The sequence below is a fragment of the Sparus aurata genome, chromosome 20, assembly GCF_900880675.1.
Source record: "Sparus aurata chromosome 20, fSpaAur1.1, whole genome shotgun sequence".
Lineage (NCBI taxonomy): Eukaryota > Metazoa > Chordata > Actinopteri > Spariformes > Sparidae > Sparus > Sparus aurata.
The window spans coordinates 21423055-21439603 of record NC_044206.1 but is presented as its reverse complement, the minus strand read 5'-3'; the positions used below and the strand labels follow the sequence as shown (position 1 = coordinate 21439603).

Here is a 16549-nt window from a genome sequence, read left to right as displayed (position 1 = left end):
AATATACAATCAACAGCTGAACATAACTGATGAGAACATTTATAGGACATTTCACTGTTTATATTCTCAGGCACGGTTTATTTCAACAAGATAAATGAAAGTATTTCACACAAGATGTTGCACCATAATAGAGAATGATTACATCAGAACATTAGAGGTAAACAAAGGAAAAGTCAATGGAGTTCAGAGGTTTGTCTTTCATATAATCAATATGAGGCTGCAGGGTTTCAATTTTTCAGTCTTTCTCCACCAACAAGTATCGATTTGAGGCATCAAATCGAGTCTTCTTCTTTTGCAGCATTTCAAAAAGCATCAAGCTCACAAGGCAAACAAAAAATAAACTTTATATGATGTAATAAATTGATGGGGAACATGTCAGCTCCTCTATCATCCAAAAGCAATCGACCATGTATTTAAAAAACATTATAATGCAGCGTATTTGTATGCTGTAATACACATTTTTAAGCAATAAACAGTGAGAAAAAGATATTCACACGTAGATTATGTACTTCACTGATTTGTCTTGATATAAGGTCCCATGAGGTAATCCTGAAGGGGCATGATTTAGGAAGTCTTTTGTATTTTCCAGTAAATCCAAGACAGTTTTGTATAAAAAAAAAAAAAAAGTAGGACAACTTTCTCAACATTAAAGGAACATTTGATCCATCAGTTTATTAGAAAAGAAAATCAAAGATACAAGATTCAAGATCACCAAATTTGAGGATAGATGAGCTTTCACTTGAGGACAGATAGGATGTGAAAAGTAAACTGTAATCTGGAGAGTGGCTAGCCTAAATGAATTGCGTTAAAAAAAAAAAGGATAATAATATTTGCATTTAAGATGACGTAGAGTAGAAGTATAACGTTGCAAAAAAATTGAAATACCCAAGTAAAGTAGAAGTACCTCAAAATTGTATGTATGTGCTCAGCTTTATCAGCTTTACTGGCCAAGTACATGTAGACAGACAATGCATGCTCAACGTACAGGGGCCAGTTTTTAAACACTATATCTAGAAAGAAAATCAAAAATCAAATAATTATTCTCAGGGGTAGAGCCAGCGTCTTGACATCAGAAGGTTGCTAGTTCGATTCCCCTGGCCCACATGTTGAAGTGTCCTTGGGCACGACACCAAAATGCTCCTGATGTGCTGGTCCCCACCTTGCGTGGCAGCCACCGCCATCACTGTATGAATGAATTAAGTAAGTCACTTTGGACAGAAGCATCTGCTAAATGCCGTAAATGTAAAGAAAATAGTGCAATTGAAAGACGTGCAGAAATTACATTACAAACATTATTTTATGTCGTGGATATTTTAATGTAAAGACATGAACACATGCACTCCTTCAGCTGTGAGTGTTCACTTTCACTCCTGTGTCCATGTTTATGTGTTGACCGAATCGGTGTACTGGCCCTTTAAGAGCAGGCTGCAGCGTCACGTGTGAGTGTGTCATGTGACAGTTGGACAGTTGAGTGAAATACAGCCGCACACAGTCCTGCTTTGTGTCTGAGGCACAAGATAAACCCGACATTTAATGTGACGAGCTGGAAAAGAAGACTGCACCTAAATCCCAGCAGGTGAGACGAGCGCGTCTGTTTTCCCACGAAGAAGAAACGCTTCTGCTTTACGTCATTCAAAACCGGCTAGCTCCGACGTTAGCCACCTAGCCTTGCTGAAGCTAACGTGACTTGTTTTTCTGTGGATGAGCTCATCTCGTCCTGACGTTAGCTAGCTCGTTAATAATGTCAGTTATCGTCGGCGAAAAAGTTGTGTCTCGTGTCAGCTTTTCTCATGTTTGTAAACCTTCAGTATTATGTGTATTCTCGTTATTTCTCAGTGTTTTTACGCGGTGTCTGATGTTATTTCTGCTGTTTTCAGGTTGTAAGAGGAGTATGCAGCTCTGTGCCTTTTGTTAACTGAAACTCATTCTGTCTGCCTTCAAGTCATCTGCTCATAATGGTAAATATATCCAACGAATATCCTCATATTTTTGATAATTTAATGGTTGAATTAGTACAGGGACGTTTTTCACCTCTCAGCAACCAGACAACAGCCCTTAATCAAGGAGAAATGTATGACTCCAGGACATTTAACAGCTGATTTTAGCTAATGTTTTGTCAAATAATGGACTTTTTAAGCTCTTGAGCTGCAGTGACCTGTTCATTTATATATAAGTTGATTGAAAAGAAAAGTTATGATGACTGTCAGGGGTATAAATTGCAATTTGCATCACGATACAATATTGGCCTATATCGATTCTTTGGACCACAATACGATATTTGTCGATATCACAATAGCTGCCACGATACAATTTCCATTCGATTCGATCCAGGGGCCTGCGATCAAATGAGATGCAGCTTGAATCAGATTTGCCAGTTTTAACTGGAAATAGTATGTTATTAATGTTCCAGGACAGAAACTGTGACACAGATGTGCCATGGGAATTTCAAAATAAAGGCGTTTCTTAGCAACAGTGGCGATATAAATCGACGTTTTCACTTTGCATTGAAGCTATTGGATCGTTGATCATTAAATATAAATAATGAAAATATAATTATATACAACCACAAGTATTTGATTCTCCAAAAAACTGTTTTTATAGCGTTACATATTGGACAACATTTACTGCGGATATGGAAGATGGCTGATATCAGCTGATAATGACAGCAGACCGAGCTTATGAAAATAATCATTAGCTGCAGCCTGAGTGTATCCTGACCCTTCTGTGTCTGTAAAAACTCTGCTGTAGCTTCTTAACTCTGTTAATGATTAAAGGAATTACAGTCAACACAAGAAACAAGCTCTATAACTCGCTGCTGGTGTGATTATTTACAGCATTCCTGTAACACTCTGACATACATGCTGGGTACATTCTCGCATATTTCCATCCAGATACTAATTGGATTAAGGCAACTTGTGTGTATGTGAGGCTGTTTATGTCTTCCTTTTATAATAAGAGCCATGATGTTTATTTATGGAGCTGAAACACTGTGGCAAATAATCAGTCAGACAACTGACAGATCTGATGTACGGCTGCACCGTTAATGGAAATGTTAACAATATAGAAATATGTGTAAGTGCAACATCAAAATCACAGAAGCTGCAGTTTTCTGGCTAAAGTTAAAATGTGTGCTGCACAAATGTCAGATCATCAAGACCCTAAACACTTTTTTCAGTGTGAATGAAAATTGTGATGTAAAAATAATAATTCCACTAATTGTGACTCACATTGCAATATCTGTCAAAAAAAATAATGATATGAACTTTTCTGCTTTCTTTCCTCCTCTGTGACAAATTAAGAAACTTGATGGAACACATTTTATAGACCAAACAACTGATCCATTAATACAGAAAGTAATCAACAGACTTGATTGATTGACAATGAAAATAATATTAAGTTGCAGCCCTAGTGAATAGAATATATTTTGGGTTTTGGACTGTTGATGAGACAAAACAAGACCCTTTGAAGGACATAATTGTGGTTTGTTGGACACTATGATGGACAGTTTTCTTTGTGTGTCCTATTTTTCATTTTGTTTTGATTATTTTTTTTTTTTTCAGTTGCTCTGATCTGACCTCAGACCAGCCTGTCACACATTCAGCTGTGTAGATAAACCTTATCAGTCACCACATTTTTGCAGCCTTATGTACGTGTTGAAGCTGATAACGCCTGTGAGCAGTTTCTGCTTAAACAAGATGAAGAAATCAGTTAAGAAATGACATGTGTCTTCCTTTAATGCCAGATAACTAGAACTTCTGTTTATTCCACATGATTAATCAGTACTTACTGAACAGTGAGTACTAACTCAACAAATCTACTAGAGCTCTAACAGTTGGCCAATGAGCAAAAAATAAGCTGTTTTTAGATAAAGGAATAACTTGTTTAATTTGTTAATCAAGCAAAATGCACAAAAAACCAAATCTAAAACTGACTGAGTGCTGGAGAAACCTCAGCTCTTACAGTACAGTCATTAAATCTTGACGTTTGACATTTTGTTACTGTCGTTTCAGGTATTACATTCCTAAGATACGAGTGCTACACTTTTATTAAAGGGACGTGAACTTTACAACAAAGAGCTGGATGGTTTAGTGTTGAAATCCAGTTATCAGTTGGAATGTTTTCTGAGCAGCTGAACCTTTTTTTGTTATCTTTGTTTTTCCTTCTCCATGGGGATTTTCTCAAAACCTGAAAGAAATACAGAAACCAAGAAGATTAGTTTGTTGGCAAACGTTCAGGATCTTTGAGATTTTATCAGACTGAATCATACTTCACTACTGACTCTCCTTCTTTTTCCTCTCCTGTCGTCTCCTGCCTTCTCCTCTGCACTTTCTCCTCTCCTGTCTTCTCTTCTCCTGTCCTCCTCTCTCGGTCTTCAGACTCTGCAGATGTGGATCTTGTGTCTGGCTCTGGTGGGCCTCAGCACAGCGCTCGTCTGTCCTGATGGAGGCATGTGCGAGGACAAAAACACCTGCTGTAAGAACGCTGCGGGAGGATACGGATGCTGTCCGCTGCCACATGTAAGTCACCGTTAAGTTATGTGTCGAGTCTGCCTACACAAACTCTCCTAACTTAAAATACAAAATCGTCTGAGTATGCTGCAGCTGCTCGACGAGTTTGCTGATTATGCTGAAGTGGTACCTTGTTTAGAGGGATTGCAGGATTTGTTCTGTCATGTTTGTCATTTCTTTATAGCTTGTACTTTCCACTGATCCATCCAGTTCAGTTCAGTTAAACTCGCTGCACATTGGGTGGCACGCTGTTGTCAAAGGGTGTGGATGGTATCAAAAGACACACTCCAGGCCTTCCTGTTTACCCTTCTCTTGAGATGACTAACACACAGATCCAATACTAAAAGCCGGAGCTAAGAGCCTGATGATCAATAATTGCGTCATCGCGTAGACCAGAGTTGTCTTGTTGTCTGCACTCTGATGAAGGAAACAGCCACATGTGTGCTGTGCATTTGGCTAAAGTTCCTAAATGATCCTTTTCCTCGGCTGAACCCTGTCAGAGACGAGAGAAATCGACTTAAAAGCATCTGTTTTTAGACGGTGAAAGTTGACATCAAATCACAGTTGTTGTTTTTTCCTCCTTTTTCTTTTTATCGAACTTTCTGCTTCAGAATTTCATGATGTCTGAGAAGTTAAAAAATCATTCTACACATCATCAGCATTTGTAGAGCTTTCGGTAAACCTTTGTCACCCCTTTTTTGAATCCATGTGTAGGCTGAGTGTTGTTCAGACCACCTGCACTGCTGCTATGAGGGGACGATCTGCGACCTCGTCCACTCCAAATGTGTTAATAAGACCGTGTCTCTGCCCTGGATGAGACGACTTCCTGCCAAACCGGCCTCGATCATCCCTCAGGTGATTTACCAACTAGAGAATGTGTTGTTGTTTTACTTTTTATCTTATTCTGTTTTTTAACAGTCTCTTCTAAATCCTTAGACATTCAGGCTGTTTCTCAACCTTTGTAACAGAAACAATGGAGCATAAAATTCTGGCAGCCTCTGATTATTTTGCTTACTTGACCTTTTTAGACGTGGGAATGTAAATGTGTAAACAGCCTTTTATGTGTGAGTGTAGTTTTGTGATACATTTTATTTGAAGGAAAGCTGAAAACTTCTGAGGACTGTTTCTACAACAGAATACGACTCAATCCTGCCATTGACATGCCGCTTTTTTGTGTTCCCGTCATTGATATGCGTGGGCTGTGATGTGTGATGGCTCCAGCTCGAGCAGAGAGTGAAGGCAGTCATTTGTCCGGATCAGGAGTCCGAGTGTCCGGATGACACCACCTGCTGCCAGCTTCTCGACGGCTCCTGGGGCTGCTGTCCGTTAGTTAAGGTGATTATACATCAGCTCATGTTTGAAGACAAAAACTTTGCACCAAGAACCATGTAACATGGTCTGATTTTCAACATTAGATAAACTTACCATCCAAGGAAATACTTTGAGGTTCAAGACATGCATAATATGATATTTAGTGCAATATGTCAAATGGGGCTGCTCAATTATTTTGATATAATAGAATATATAATAACTATAAAGAATTATTTAATATATGATGTGTATCATGTTTTTTTTCTTGATATTTAAAATGTAAAAAGGATTGCTGAATTGCGACTCTCACGTCCTTTTTCAAAATCATCTGGTGCCTTTTTAAATTGGAGGTCTTCACAAGGTCCAATATTTTGTACCGAAACCCAAAAACGACCCAGAAAAGTTCTACCCTGAACCGAGCAACTGGTTTAAAATCAGCTGCACAGTTTTGTTGCATCTGCCGTTTATAAAGATAACTTCCAAGTGTTTGCTCTTCTGGAGTGTAATAATGATTTCACGTTTGTTGCGACGGCTGCTGACGTTAATAATGCTGATTTGCTTACATCTCTGTTCTCTGGGACGAGTCTTAATCCATATCTGGGTTGGTCATAGAGAATAAGTGTTCCTGGTGAAGAGAGACATTAATCTGGGTAATAAATCATGTTGGTGTCCAAATCTGACAACTTTATACGAGCGCAAAAAAACAATGTTTTTACAGAAGTTGAATATCGGGTAACTCTGTTTGTCATTTCTAATCCTCATCCACAGACAGCGTTCAACTCAGTCATCTGTACTTTTCCATTATCTGCAGGAAACTGTCCTTGACTGAAGAGTGTTCCTGACTGTCTGAATGATTTTCCTCTCTCTGCAGGCGGTTTGTTGTGAGGATAAGCTCCACTGTTGCCCCGAGGGAACAAAGTGTGATATTGCTCACTCGAGATGCGTGTCATCCTCACTGCAGTTCTTCCCCATGCTGCAGAAACTGCCGGCCAGACGGAGGGAGAGTTTTCCAGGTGGGGGTTTCCTCATGTAAATAAACACCGTTTGATTTAATGGGCATGTACTCGTGTCAGGCCAAAGGTCCAGTTTAGAAGTCACTGAAATCTGTCAACATCTCTATGCTGATGATGCTGTACTAATAACACATGACCGTTTTTATTTCTTTATCATTCTGTAGTGTCTTCAGTCGGTTCAGTGACTTGTCCTGATGGAAAAAGCAGCTGCCCAGATAGTTTTACATGTTGTGAGCTAGCCGGTGGAGACTACGGCTGCTGCCCTTATCCTGAGGTACATACGACTTTACTGCAAATGTATTTATCACCAACACATTATATAATCGTTTTTTTTCCAAATATTCACTGGTTCAGCTTCTAAAAACGTGAAGATTTGCCGCTGTGTTTTAATGTACCGACTGTCCCTGGAAAGACTTTTTCTCACTGTACACTTTTCTCTGTGTTTGATATTTAATCCTTTGCAGGCCATGTGCTGCAGCGATCATATCCACTGTTGTCCCTCCGACACAATATGTGACCTGGAACATGGAGTCTGTAAGTCCGGTGAGACACAACTGCCTCTGCTGAAGAAGATCGCTGCTGTAACCAATGACGGTAAGCAGTTAACTGATACGAAGTGTTTGCAAAGATAATAGTCAGAAACAAGCGCTGATCATGTGTCTGTTCTGACTTCAGTTGAGTGTCCAGATAAGAAGTCGGCGTGTCCTGACGAGACAACGTGCTGCCAGATGACCAACGGATCGTACGGCTGCTGTCCGATGCCTGATGTGAGTAACCTGAACTCACCTGGTAAAAAGAATAGATGTTACTGAACAAACCAAACCTGGTTTAAGTAAGTTTTTAACTGTAGCACAAAGTCACCAAGCTGTGAGACGGATGTAATGAGCTTATGTGTTGACAAAATAATTTTTTTTTCTTTTTTTTTCTTCTTCCATCTATCGGCTGATTAAGTTTGCTGTTTTTCTTTTACGTGAAACTTTAAATGCTGCTCTCTTGGCCAGGACTCCCTAACCCTTTGAATCTCAATTGGAATATTCCTCTGATTAATTTTAACACGTACTCGTTAAATTAATGTGAAAGTTGCACATTAATGGGGATGTTTAAGTTTGCAGTCACAAGGGATGTCAGCCGGGCAAAAAAACAAAATCTTTGTCTCTAGACTAGAATCGAATTGGAGCTGGGAAGCATAAATTAATCCTTTCTGTATATCCTTTTCTCTTCCAGGCTGTTTGTTGTTCAGATCACATCCACTGCTGTCCCTCAGGCACCCAGTGTGACCTCGTCCACAGCACCTGTGCGTCGGACCAGACAGAGTCCAGTCTGGCAGTGAAGATCCCCGCTGCTGCGACGGAGCTGTTGACAGCACAGAGCAAAGGTCAGACACTCAGACATTCTTGATCAAACTCGAAAGAGCAATGACTGATCCAAAATACTTCTTAAAACGCCTAAGTTGTCTGAACAATGTTAATTTTTTTTAAGTGTTTGAGAACTACTCGTTCAGGAGTGCAAAGGCGTTTTAATAGTTTCATCTGATGGGTTCCGTTCCGTGGTATTTCATCTACGTTTATTTTTGTTTCCTGTCCCTAAAAACCATCAAACCATAATAACTACTAAAAAAATATGGAAACTGCCATAAAACTTGATGTGCTTGCTGGCATCACTTCACTGCGCCACCGCACTACAACATGATGGCAAGAAAGGTAGAACATTTAGCTTTAAGCTGCACAAAGAATGAATATTCTTGTAAACCGGCTATTTAATTTAGATGTATTCAAACAGGATCATGCTAACGGCGATCTCTCACAGTCGGTTCAAGGCTGCTCACAGGAAGTTCATTTTGAAGACTTTCCGTCACGAGTCGAACAATTTTGCGAGAGTTAATTCTGTCAAACATTCTTGGATAAAGTTTGCTCGCATGTACACTGATTAAAAAGTTCCCGTTTGTCTTTCAGTCGCTGCTGTTCCCTGTAACGACTCCGTGGCCTGCGCTGACGGAAGCACCTGCTGTAAAACACCAGGAGGAGCATGGGCCTGTTGTCCGCTGCCAAAGGTACCGACATACTGAAGCCACTGACTCACACAGGCAGGCTGTGTTCAACTGTCCGTCCAGCTGCACAGAATTATTTCACACTTTCTGGGATCATGATTCATCTCCTGTCTGCAGAGTTCAGTTTTTTTTATCGCAGTGACTTTGACAAACGGCTCCTCCTCTGACAGATTGTCTAATCTTGGTTCGGTTTTGTTGCAACACTCGTGTGCAGAAATATAAGTTGATATGATAAATGCTAAGTTCTATTCAGTCTGGGCACGTTTTCTATTAGTAGAGGTCAGTATGGAGGAGGAGGAGGAGGGTTTCCTGCACATACAGACGTTATATTTACATTGTAGGTTGCTAAATTGCAGGATTGTGTGTCACAACCACATCTCGTCTGTTCCTCCTCCCTGTAGGCCGTGTGTTGCAAGGACCACCTTCACTGCTGTCCCCAAGACACCATCTGCAACCTGGCAGCCTCCACGTGCGACGATCCCTCAGGCAGAGCCGTGACGTCCTGGCTCAGTAAAGTGCCCACCGTCCCTTTACTGACCGTGAACAGCAAGTGCGATAAATCTACGTCCTGTCCTGGAAAATCCACGTGCTGTAAGACGGAGTCTGGAGACTGGGCCTGCTGTCCTCTGCCTCAGGTAAACTGGAGTGGTGAGACAGGCGGCGATTTATGAGGAGATTCTGGGCTGGTTTTTTAAAATCCATTTCCTGGCATGTGACACATCTTTAAATCTTGAAAATGCTGATCCACGACGATTGTGAAAGTCGTGGCAAGACATGACTGCACCACTTTTTCTTTAAGGCTACATGTCTGGTTTTTTCTCTGATGTGTAATCTTTCATTCTGTCATTCAGCTCGCATTCATCTCCATCTGTATATAATAAATGTGTGGAACTGTTGACTATATCTGTGGCCAGTCATCAGGTCTAGCCTGGGCTCAGACACCCTGGCTTGTTGAGCTCTTCAGTGAGTAAAATGAAGTGGAACAAAATGGAAACTCACTGTTTCACTTTGAGATTTCAGGTTTCATCATGTGCCTGTGGTGCTACAGTGGGCAGAGGAAATTAGATGAATGAATCAATAAGTAAAAACAGCAGTTTCCTTGCTGTAATTCTAGTAAATGACTGCTGGCTCTGAGACAATGACGCCTGTTGTGAGGACTTCGATAAATTGAAATGGGGAATTTCCCAGCTGAGGGATCAATTAAGTTTAATCTTAAATGCTTTAACAGTTTATATTCTGGGCTCCTTCCAGGCTGTGTGCTGTGACGACCACCTGCACTGCTGCCCTCACGGTAAAGTCTGTAACCTGGAGGCTGAAACCTGTGACGACCCGCTGGGTTTCCTGCCGTCCGTCCGCTGGGTGGAGAAGGAGTCGGCTCTGACCTCGCAGACAAAGGATGAGAAATGTGACAAGCAGACGATGTGTCCAGGAGGAACCACCTGCTGTAAGAAAGACTCTGGACAGTGGGCCTGCTGCCCTCTACCTCAGGTCAGTGCCTTCATCACAAGAAATCCCTTTTTGTTCTTTTTATTTAAGGCAACCGTGTGTTTTAGTTGGTCGCCTGCCGCCACAAGTTCCTGGAGAGAGTCGGTGAGGAATGAAATAGGCGAACATCATTTCGGTAGATTTTTATCGGCGATGCTGGTTGTTTTGATTCAGGCACCTCCAGCAGCAGATATCCCATACTGTGTGTCTAACTCCGGAAAACATGTGTGAATGATTTCAAGTTGGAAACGTTTTTTTTTTCCTGTCCCTCTGATTCTGCTGACGTAAAGAAGCCAGTCAGAGGTGTGAATCATGCTGTGTTCTCAACTCTGAGGGCTTATTTCTATAAATGTGTGTGACTGAAGCACGTGGTTGTGTTTCTTATTTATAGCAAACTGAGACATAAAGTTTTCTCTGAAACTACTGTGAACTGAAGGATTTGACATAAACCTACATTATCATGAAATCACACAGGAGACTGTGTGTGTCTGTGTTCAGGAGGAACACACTGGATCTTTTTCAAAGACGGCTTTGAAATAAGTCTCCAAAGTGTGGCACTTTAATCCCTGTTTATGTTTTAATGACACGATAAAGAGATCAGAAACTTTACTGCATGATCACTGAATAACTGAAGGATGTATTTGGGACAAAGGAGGAGAAAGAAAATGTCAGTAGTACATCCTCATTCTTCATCTTTCAGAGGTCATGTTGCATTAAATCTCTGACATCTGTTGAACAGAAAATCTGACATTTACGGGAACTTCAGGCGGCATTAAAGAGCGTTTGGATCTTGTTGTTTCCAGGCTGTGTGCTGTAACGATCACGAGCACTGCTGTCCTAAAGGCTACAAGTGTAACGTGGCTGAACAGACCTGCGAGCAGCCCGGTGGTCTCAGCCTGCCCTGGCTGCAGAAGATCCCGGCCCTGCAGAAGGAGCTTAGTCACTCTGTTTCCGGTCCAACGCGGCCGGCCAAGAACATGTGTGACGCCCAGACCAGCTGCCCCAAGGACACGACCTGCTGCTTCATGGACAGGACAAAGAAATGGGGCTGCTGCCCTCTGCCGAAGGTAAGAGATTATTAAAACAGACACACGCTGACAAAGACAGTGTGAGTGTTCCTAAGTTTCCTCTCCTGTTCTGCAGGCTGTGTGCTGTAAAGACGGAAACCACTGCTGCCCCAGCGGTCACAGCTGTGAGCCGCACCGCTCCTCCTGCTCAAGGGGCCCTCATGTTATTCCCTGGTTCACCAAACTGAGCGCCATGACCGAGCCGGACGCCGTCAACGACGTCAAATGTGACGACAAGAGCAGCTGCGCTTCAGGAACGACCTGCTGCAAACTGCAGACAGGAGAGTGGGGCTGCTGCCCGCTGGTCAAGGTCTGTACATCACTGACTTCACTTTATCTCATGTACGATTTCAGAGGTTTTTTACGCTCTCACCACGTCTGTTACACATGTCACATTTATCTCTGATAACATTAACATAACAAAAACTTGACTTCAGCAATCAGTCGTTGATGTAAAACAAAACATTCACCTCATTTGGTTTTTGTCTCTAAATCTCAACATTGGTGTTGAGTCCATTTTTAGAATGTGTGCAGAGGGCAGACTGACTTCAGACTCTGTTAACTGTTGAAATGCTTCAGCTGTGAACGAGCTGACGATATAAAATGAGTGTGGCGACAGTATGAACAGATCGGATTAAAGATTCTTCTTCCGTCTCCTCTTCAGGCCGTTTGCTGTGAGGATCACGAGCACTGCTGTCCTCAGGGCTACACCTGCAACATGCAGACGGGAACCTGCGAGAAGAAGGACCACGATGTTCTGATCCACACCCTCCCTCAGATTAAAGTGGTGCAGTCCGAGCCCAGGGACACTGAGGATGACACGGACATACCATGTGACAGCACGGGGGCGTTTCACTGCCCGGAGCGAGACACGTGCTGTAAGATCTCAGCCACAGAGTGGGCCTGCTGCCCCTCACCCCGGGTACGTCCACACTCCCACACCAGCACTTCATGTTTCATCAGTTCCTTGTACGAATGCTTGATTCGGTTATGTTATTTGACATGGTTCCTCCTCAGGAATGTGGATCATGTGACCAGTGAACGCGATGTCACATGATCCAAACATCTCTGCCTCGTTGAACACTCTGTGTGACACCGAGGTCACTTTCACTGTTTTATTCTGTTCTGTTATTCTTTCACACGTCTGCAAGGGAAACCTTGGATATTATTGTGATTAACTTTTAAACACAATATCTGGTCACCTTCTGATCACAAATGCATTTAGAAACATTTGAAATCTCCTGAGCGTCTGAGTCTAGCTGCTGTGTTTCCTCCTGACAGGCCGTCTGCTGCTCCGACTCGAAGCACTGCTGTCCTGCAGGATTCTCCTGTGACCTGAAGTCTGGAGGCTGCACTCAGCAGGACCAGCTGAGCTGGGACTCTTTGTTCGGGGACAGAAAGAAAGACTTTGTCCGACATGGACTTTAATAAGGAGCACTCTTTGTCGTCAGCCACCTACAGCTCATGTTGTCTACGGATGATCAGGGCTTTTCCCTCATCACGGAAGTGTATTTACAGTTTCAGCACTCCTGAGTATTTAAGGTCGAGACTTGGTGCAAGGCAGGAAAAAAAAAAACATGCACGCTTCATTCATCTGTCATTATAAAGAAGAAGAAGCACTCTGGTGAAGGAATTATTTCAACATGTGTTACCTTGAAGTGAAAACAGTGTGCAGGAGTCTTTTATTGCATCCGGCAGAAAATATCTCATCATTATCACGCTCGTGGAAATAAGTTTGTGATTAAACAACCAGGAAGGACTGCACAGACCTGCAGTTTGTCTCAAGGATAACATTGGTATTATTCTGTATTTTTATTGATTGTCAACAAATTCAATGAAAAGACCAAAACCAACAATGAACAACAAGTCCACCTGTAAGAAATTCTGATTTCTCTGCTTGTCTGTCCTCTTCAACTCGAAGGCCAATGGTCAAAATACGAAAATCTTGAAAAAATAAAGTTTTTTTTAATCAATTGTTTGCAGAGCACCTGATCAGTACACTCACTGGAAGATACAGTTGGACATGTGGCTTCAATCCGACTTCCCGTATTTTAAAAAAGGCTCAATTATTTTCTAAAAAAGCAGATTATTGTAGTTTTTATCAAACGTTACCTAAACGGGAGGAAGTGAAGCCGTTGTTCGGAATTATTCCAATCGATGGATTAGTCCACAACACTTGATTTTGGTCTTCTTCATGATTTATTGACAATAAGAAGAATGTAGAGTATCACTGACAGTCCTCTTTTGTTTTTGTGCTTTCTGATCGTTACTGTTAGCAGTGGGTGATTTTCTTGTGTTGGTCCATTTCTCTTTGAAACACGAGGAACTTGAATTTATTTGCTGCGTCATTGTGGGTGACATTTGACAGGATTAACTCCTCATACTTGACTGACGGTGTTTCTGATGCTGCCTTCAAAGATCTCGTGAGTGTCCGTGTCAACACTAATACTGCTGTTTTTAAAAACATTCCTGTCCGCACGACTTTCGTTTTATAAGATAACGTACACGCGAAAAGCAAAAACGATGACAAAGGCTGAAACAGGCAGGCCGGGCCAGTGGGTGCCGATAAAGTCATCATCGCCGACACTTCAGATACCACAGAGGAACATTCTGATACGGACTGATCTCGAGAACGCAGTAAACACTACGGCACTTGAAAGCAGCATGTAGAGAATCGTTATTTGCCTCTTTACGTGTTGAAGCAGCATTTTACTTTGTTTAAGTCTTCACGTGTACAAGTTGTTGACTGTCGATCTGCTGGTGTGTGGAAGTGATTCAGTGTAGTCTTTGTGATTTTTCTTAATCTGTGATTGTCTGTGATTAATGGCAAGGCCCAGAAATTAAAGGGACAGTTCACCCAAAAATGTAAATTCAGTCATTCTCTCCTCACCCGCATGCCGAGGGAAAGCCAGGTGAAGTTTCATAGACCACAAAACTTTAATGGATCTTCACAGCAGGGCAGCGTTCTTCTTAACAACTGAAGGAGCTGGAGACGTGTTTAAAACGTCAAAAAAATCAAAGTTGACTTGAAGAGAAGTTCTTTACACCCTTTTTCAAGTGGAAATATTCTCTGTAGCTGCTAAGCTAAACACGCTAGCATGCACCTCGTCTGACGTGGGGGCACAAGAATGTAAACAAAGACTAAAATCAGTTCAGCCATTTTTATTTTTTTTTTACGTTTTAAACAAGTCTCCATCTGTTTCATCTGTTTCAGTTTTGCTGAGAAGCTCCAGAAATGTTTTGTGGACTACGAAACGTAACCTGACTTTGCAACATGTGGATGAGGAGACAATAGCTGAAATCTACATGTTTGGGTGAACTGTAACTTTAAACTCTCATGCGACGCAGTGTTAGAACTCGTTTCGTACAATTTGGCTGTTTAGTTTATTTTATGGTACACTTGGTTAAAGCGACACGAGCAGCGACGGACTGAACAAATAGCTAGTGCCTTCTGTGATTTCACTTGGTCGTAAAGATTCAGTCCACCGTTGGTAGAAGAAGAAACAAGCTTTTCTTTAGTATTCCCTCTGAAAACAGCCAAGAGAATAAGAGTCGAGTACATCTTGACGTCACGAGGAGACGACAGACGATGACTCCACAGATTAATTTACAAATCAGTCCGTCTTTGTGTTCTGGTTTCTTGCTTACGGAGAGTTTCCAAACACTGACGAAGCTCCTGAATTCTGTTTTATTATTTTGTTTCACGGAGGAGTACTTTGCTCATGGGATTGTAATTTTATTAAATCCACTTTTTATGAATAAAGATTTGTCCCATCCTGGAATTAAAACGTCTAAATGTGTGCTCGCCATCAACACAATCCTCTCTCACTGCTCCTTTTTCTAGATTCTCAACGTCATTCGTTCTTTGAAGTGTTTTTCCTTCTACGGCCTTTCTGGCAGGATTCGACTTTGAGGAGGAATTCAAAACTGTCAGTTCGCCCCGATGTGATAATTGAGAACTGCTGAGGTCATCCCCGAAGTTTGTCGGTCGGCAGGATGTGCAGACGCTCACACAACAGGCCCACACACTTCCTCTGGCCTTCTCTCCCTCCATATCCTCTTACCCCCTCCTCCCATCTCCCTCCTCCCTCCTCCCAGTCATCAGAAAGTTGTTATGACGACCGGAGTAAATACGAGATGGATGGGTGGAGACGCAGCTGCGGGGGGTCGTGTCCCACTTTACTGTCAGCCTGGCAGGAAGGCCGGTGTTTGCCAGTGTTGCCAGGCTGATGGAAGAGATTTATCTTTTTTTACCGTCTGCCCTCTGGTGGTCAGAATCAGACACGCCGGCTCTTCTGTTCGGATGAAAACAAAAGGGGGAACACATGCTGCCTCAGCTCTAAACGAGGTCAGACGCTCCTCTCCTGTGAGGCCCCCTTTGTTGAGGATATACAGGACGGTTACTTATGCGAGAGCCCTTTAACACACACTGATGTCTTTGTGAGTGGAGAGGTAGAGAGTTGGGTGTTTTCACTTTAATGTGGCGAGTTCAGTCTGAAACACACAAGCACACATAAACCTTTCATACAGTCATTCATTCACAGGTCAGTGATCTGAGAGCCGCCTCAGAATCTGTCCTCAAATCCAACATTTTAGAAAACAGTGTTTAATTAATGTAATTTATGATATTAGTTAAGATGAAGAATAGAATAGATGTTTATTTTCATTGTTTCAATTAACAGCAAGACACAGATAGCAGCTCTTTGTTTGACAAATAAATGTAAAATATGAAAAATAGAAAAAAATAGTAAAATATATACAATACGATAAATAGACACACGATTCAAGAATAATATAGTCAAGAGAACAACATTTTTACATTGAAGTATATATATGCTTGAATTTTGGAGAAATAATAATAATAATAATAATAATAATAATAATAATAATAGCAATAAGTCAGTATATGTTTTCTGTCCAGTGTTTTGCTGCTAGTTTCAGTGATATATGAATGTGAGAAGTTGGGTGCTGAAGTCAGGTTTCATTTATTTCTCTCAAAAACTGTAAAACAGCGTCTTGGCCAAAACCAAAACCAAGTCCACTACACAATAAATGAACGTATTTTATATAACGAAACAGCCCGCAGGATTAGCTTAGGAAACTGCTAGCTCAGCTCCG

At 41.7% G+C, this 16549-nt stretch overlaps 1 protein-coding gene across 2 annotated transcripts; it reads left to right on the top strand.

Moving 5' to 3' along the window:
- Positions 1-1431: 1431 nt before the first annotated feature.
- grnb (granulin b) lies at positions 1432-15219 on the top strand. 2 transcript variants are annotated; one of them, XM_030399193.1, is made up of 17 exons: positions 1432-1576; positions 1878-1958; positions 4377-4517; positions 5223-5363; positions 5730-5843; positions 6691-6832; positions 6997-7106; positions 7297-7426; positions 7508-7599; positions 8057-8207; positions 8785-8882; positions 9281-9514; positions 10131-10367; positions 11168-11431; positions 11508-11741; positions 12096-12353; positions 12713-15219. In XM_030399193.1, the coding sequence occupies exons 2-17, from the start codon at positions 1956-1958 to the stop codon at positions 12857-12859; spliced, it is 2496 nt and encodes an 831-aa protein (XP_030255053.1). In that variant the 5' UTR covers positions 1432-1576; positions 1878-1955; the 3' UTR covers positions 12860-15219. The 2 variants fall into 2 exon arrangements, with proteins under 2 accessions (XP_030255053.1, XP_030255054.1); XM_030399194.1 differs by lacking the exon at positions 1432-1576 and adding an exon at positions 1663-1792.
- The last annotated feature ends 1330 nt before the right edge of the window (positions 15220-16549 follow it).

Bases quoted from the DNA above. Each gene is read 5' to 3' on its own strand.
- grnb (XM_030399193.1), top strand. The intron at 10,368-11,167 runs GTCAGTGCCTTC...TGTTGTTTCCAG, and splicing joins CCTGCTGCCCTCTACCTCAG to GCTGTGTGCTGTAACGATCA. The intron at 12,354-12,712 runs GTACGTCCACAC...TCCTCCTGACAG, and splicing joins CCTGCTGCCCCTCACCCCGG to GCCGTCTGCTGCTCCGACTC.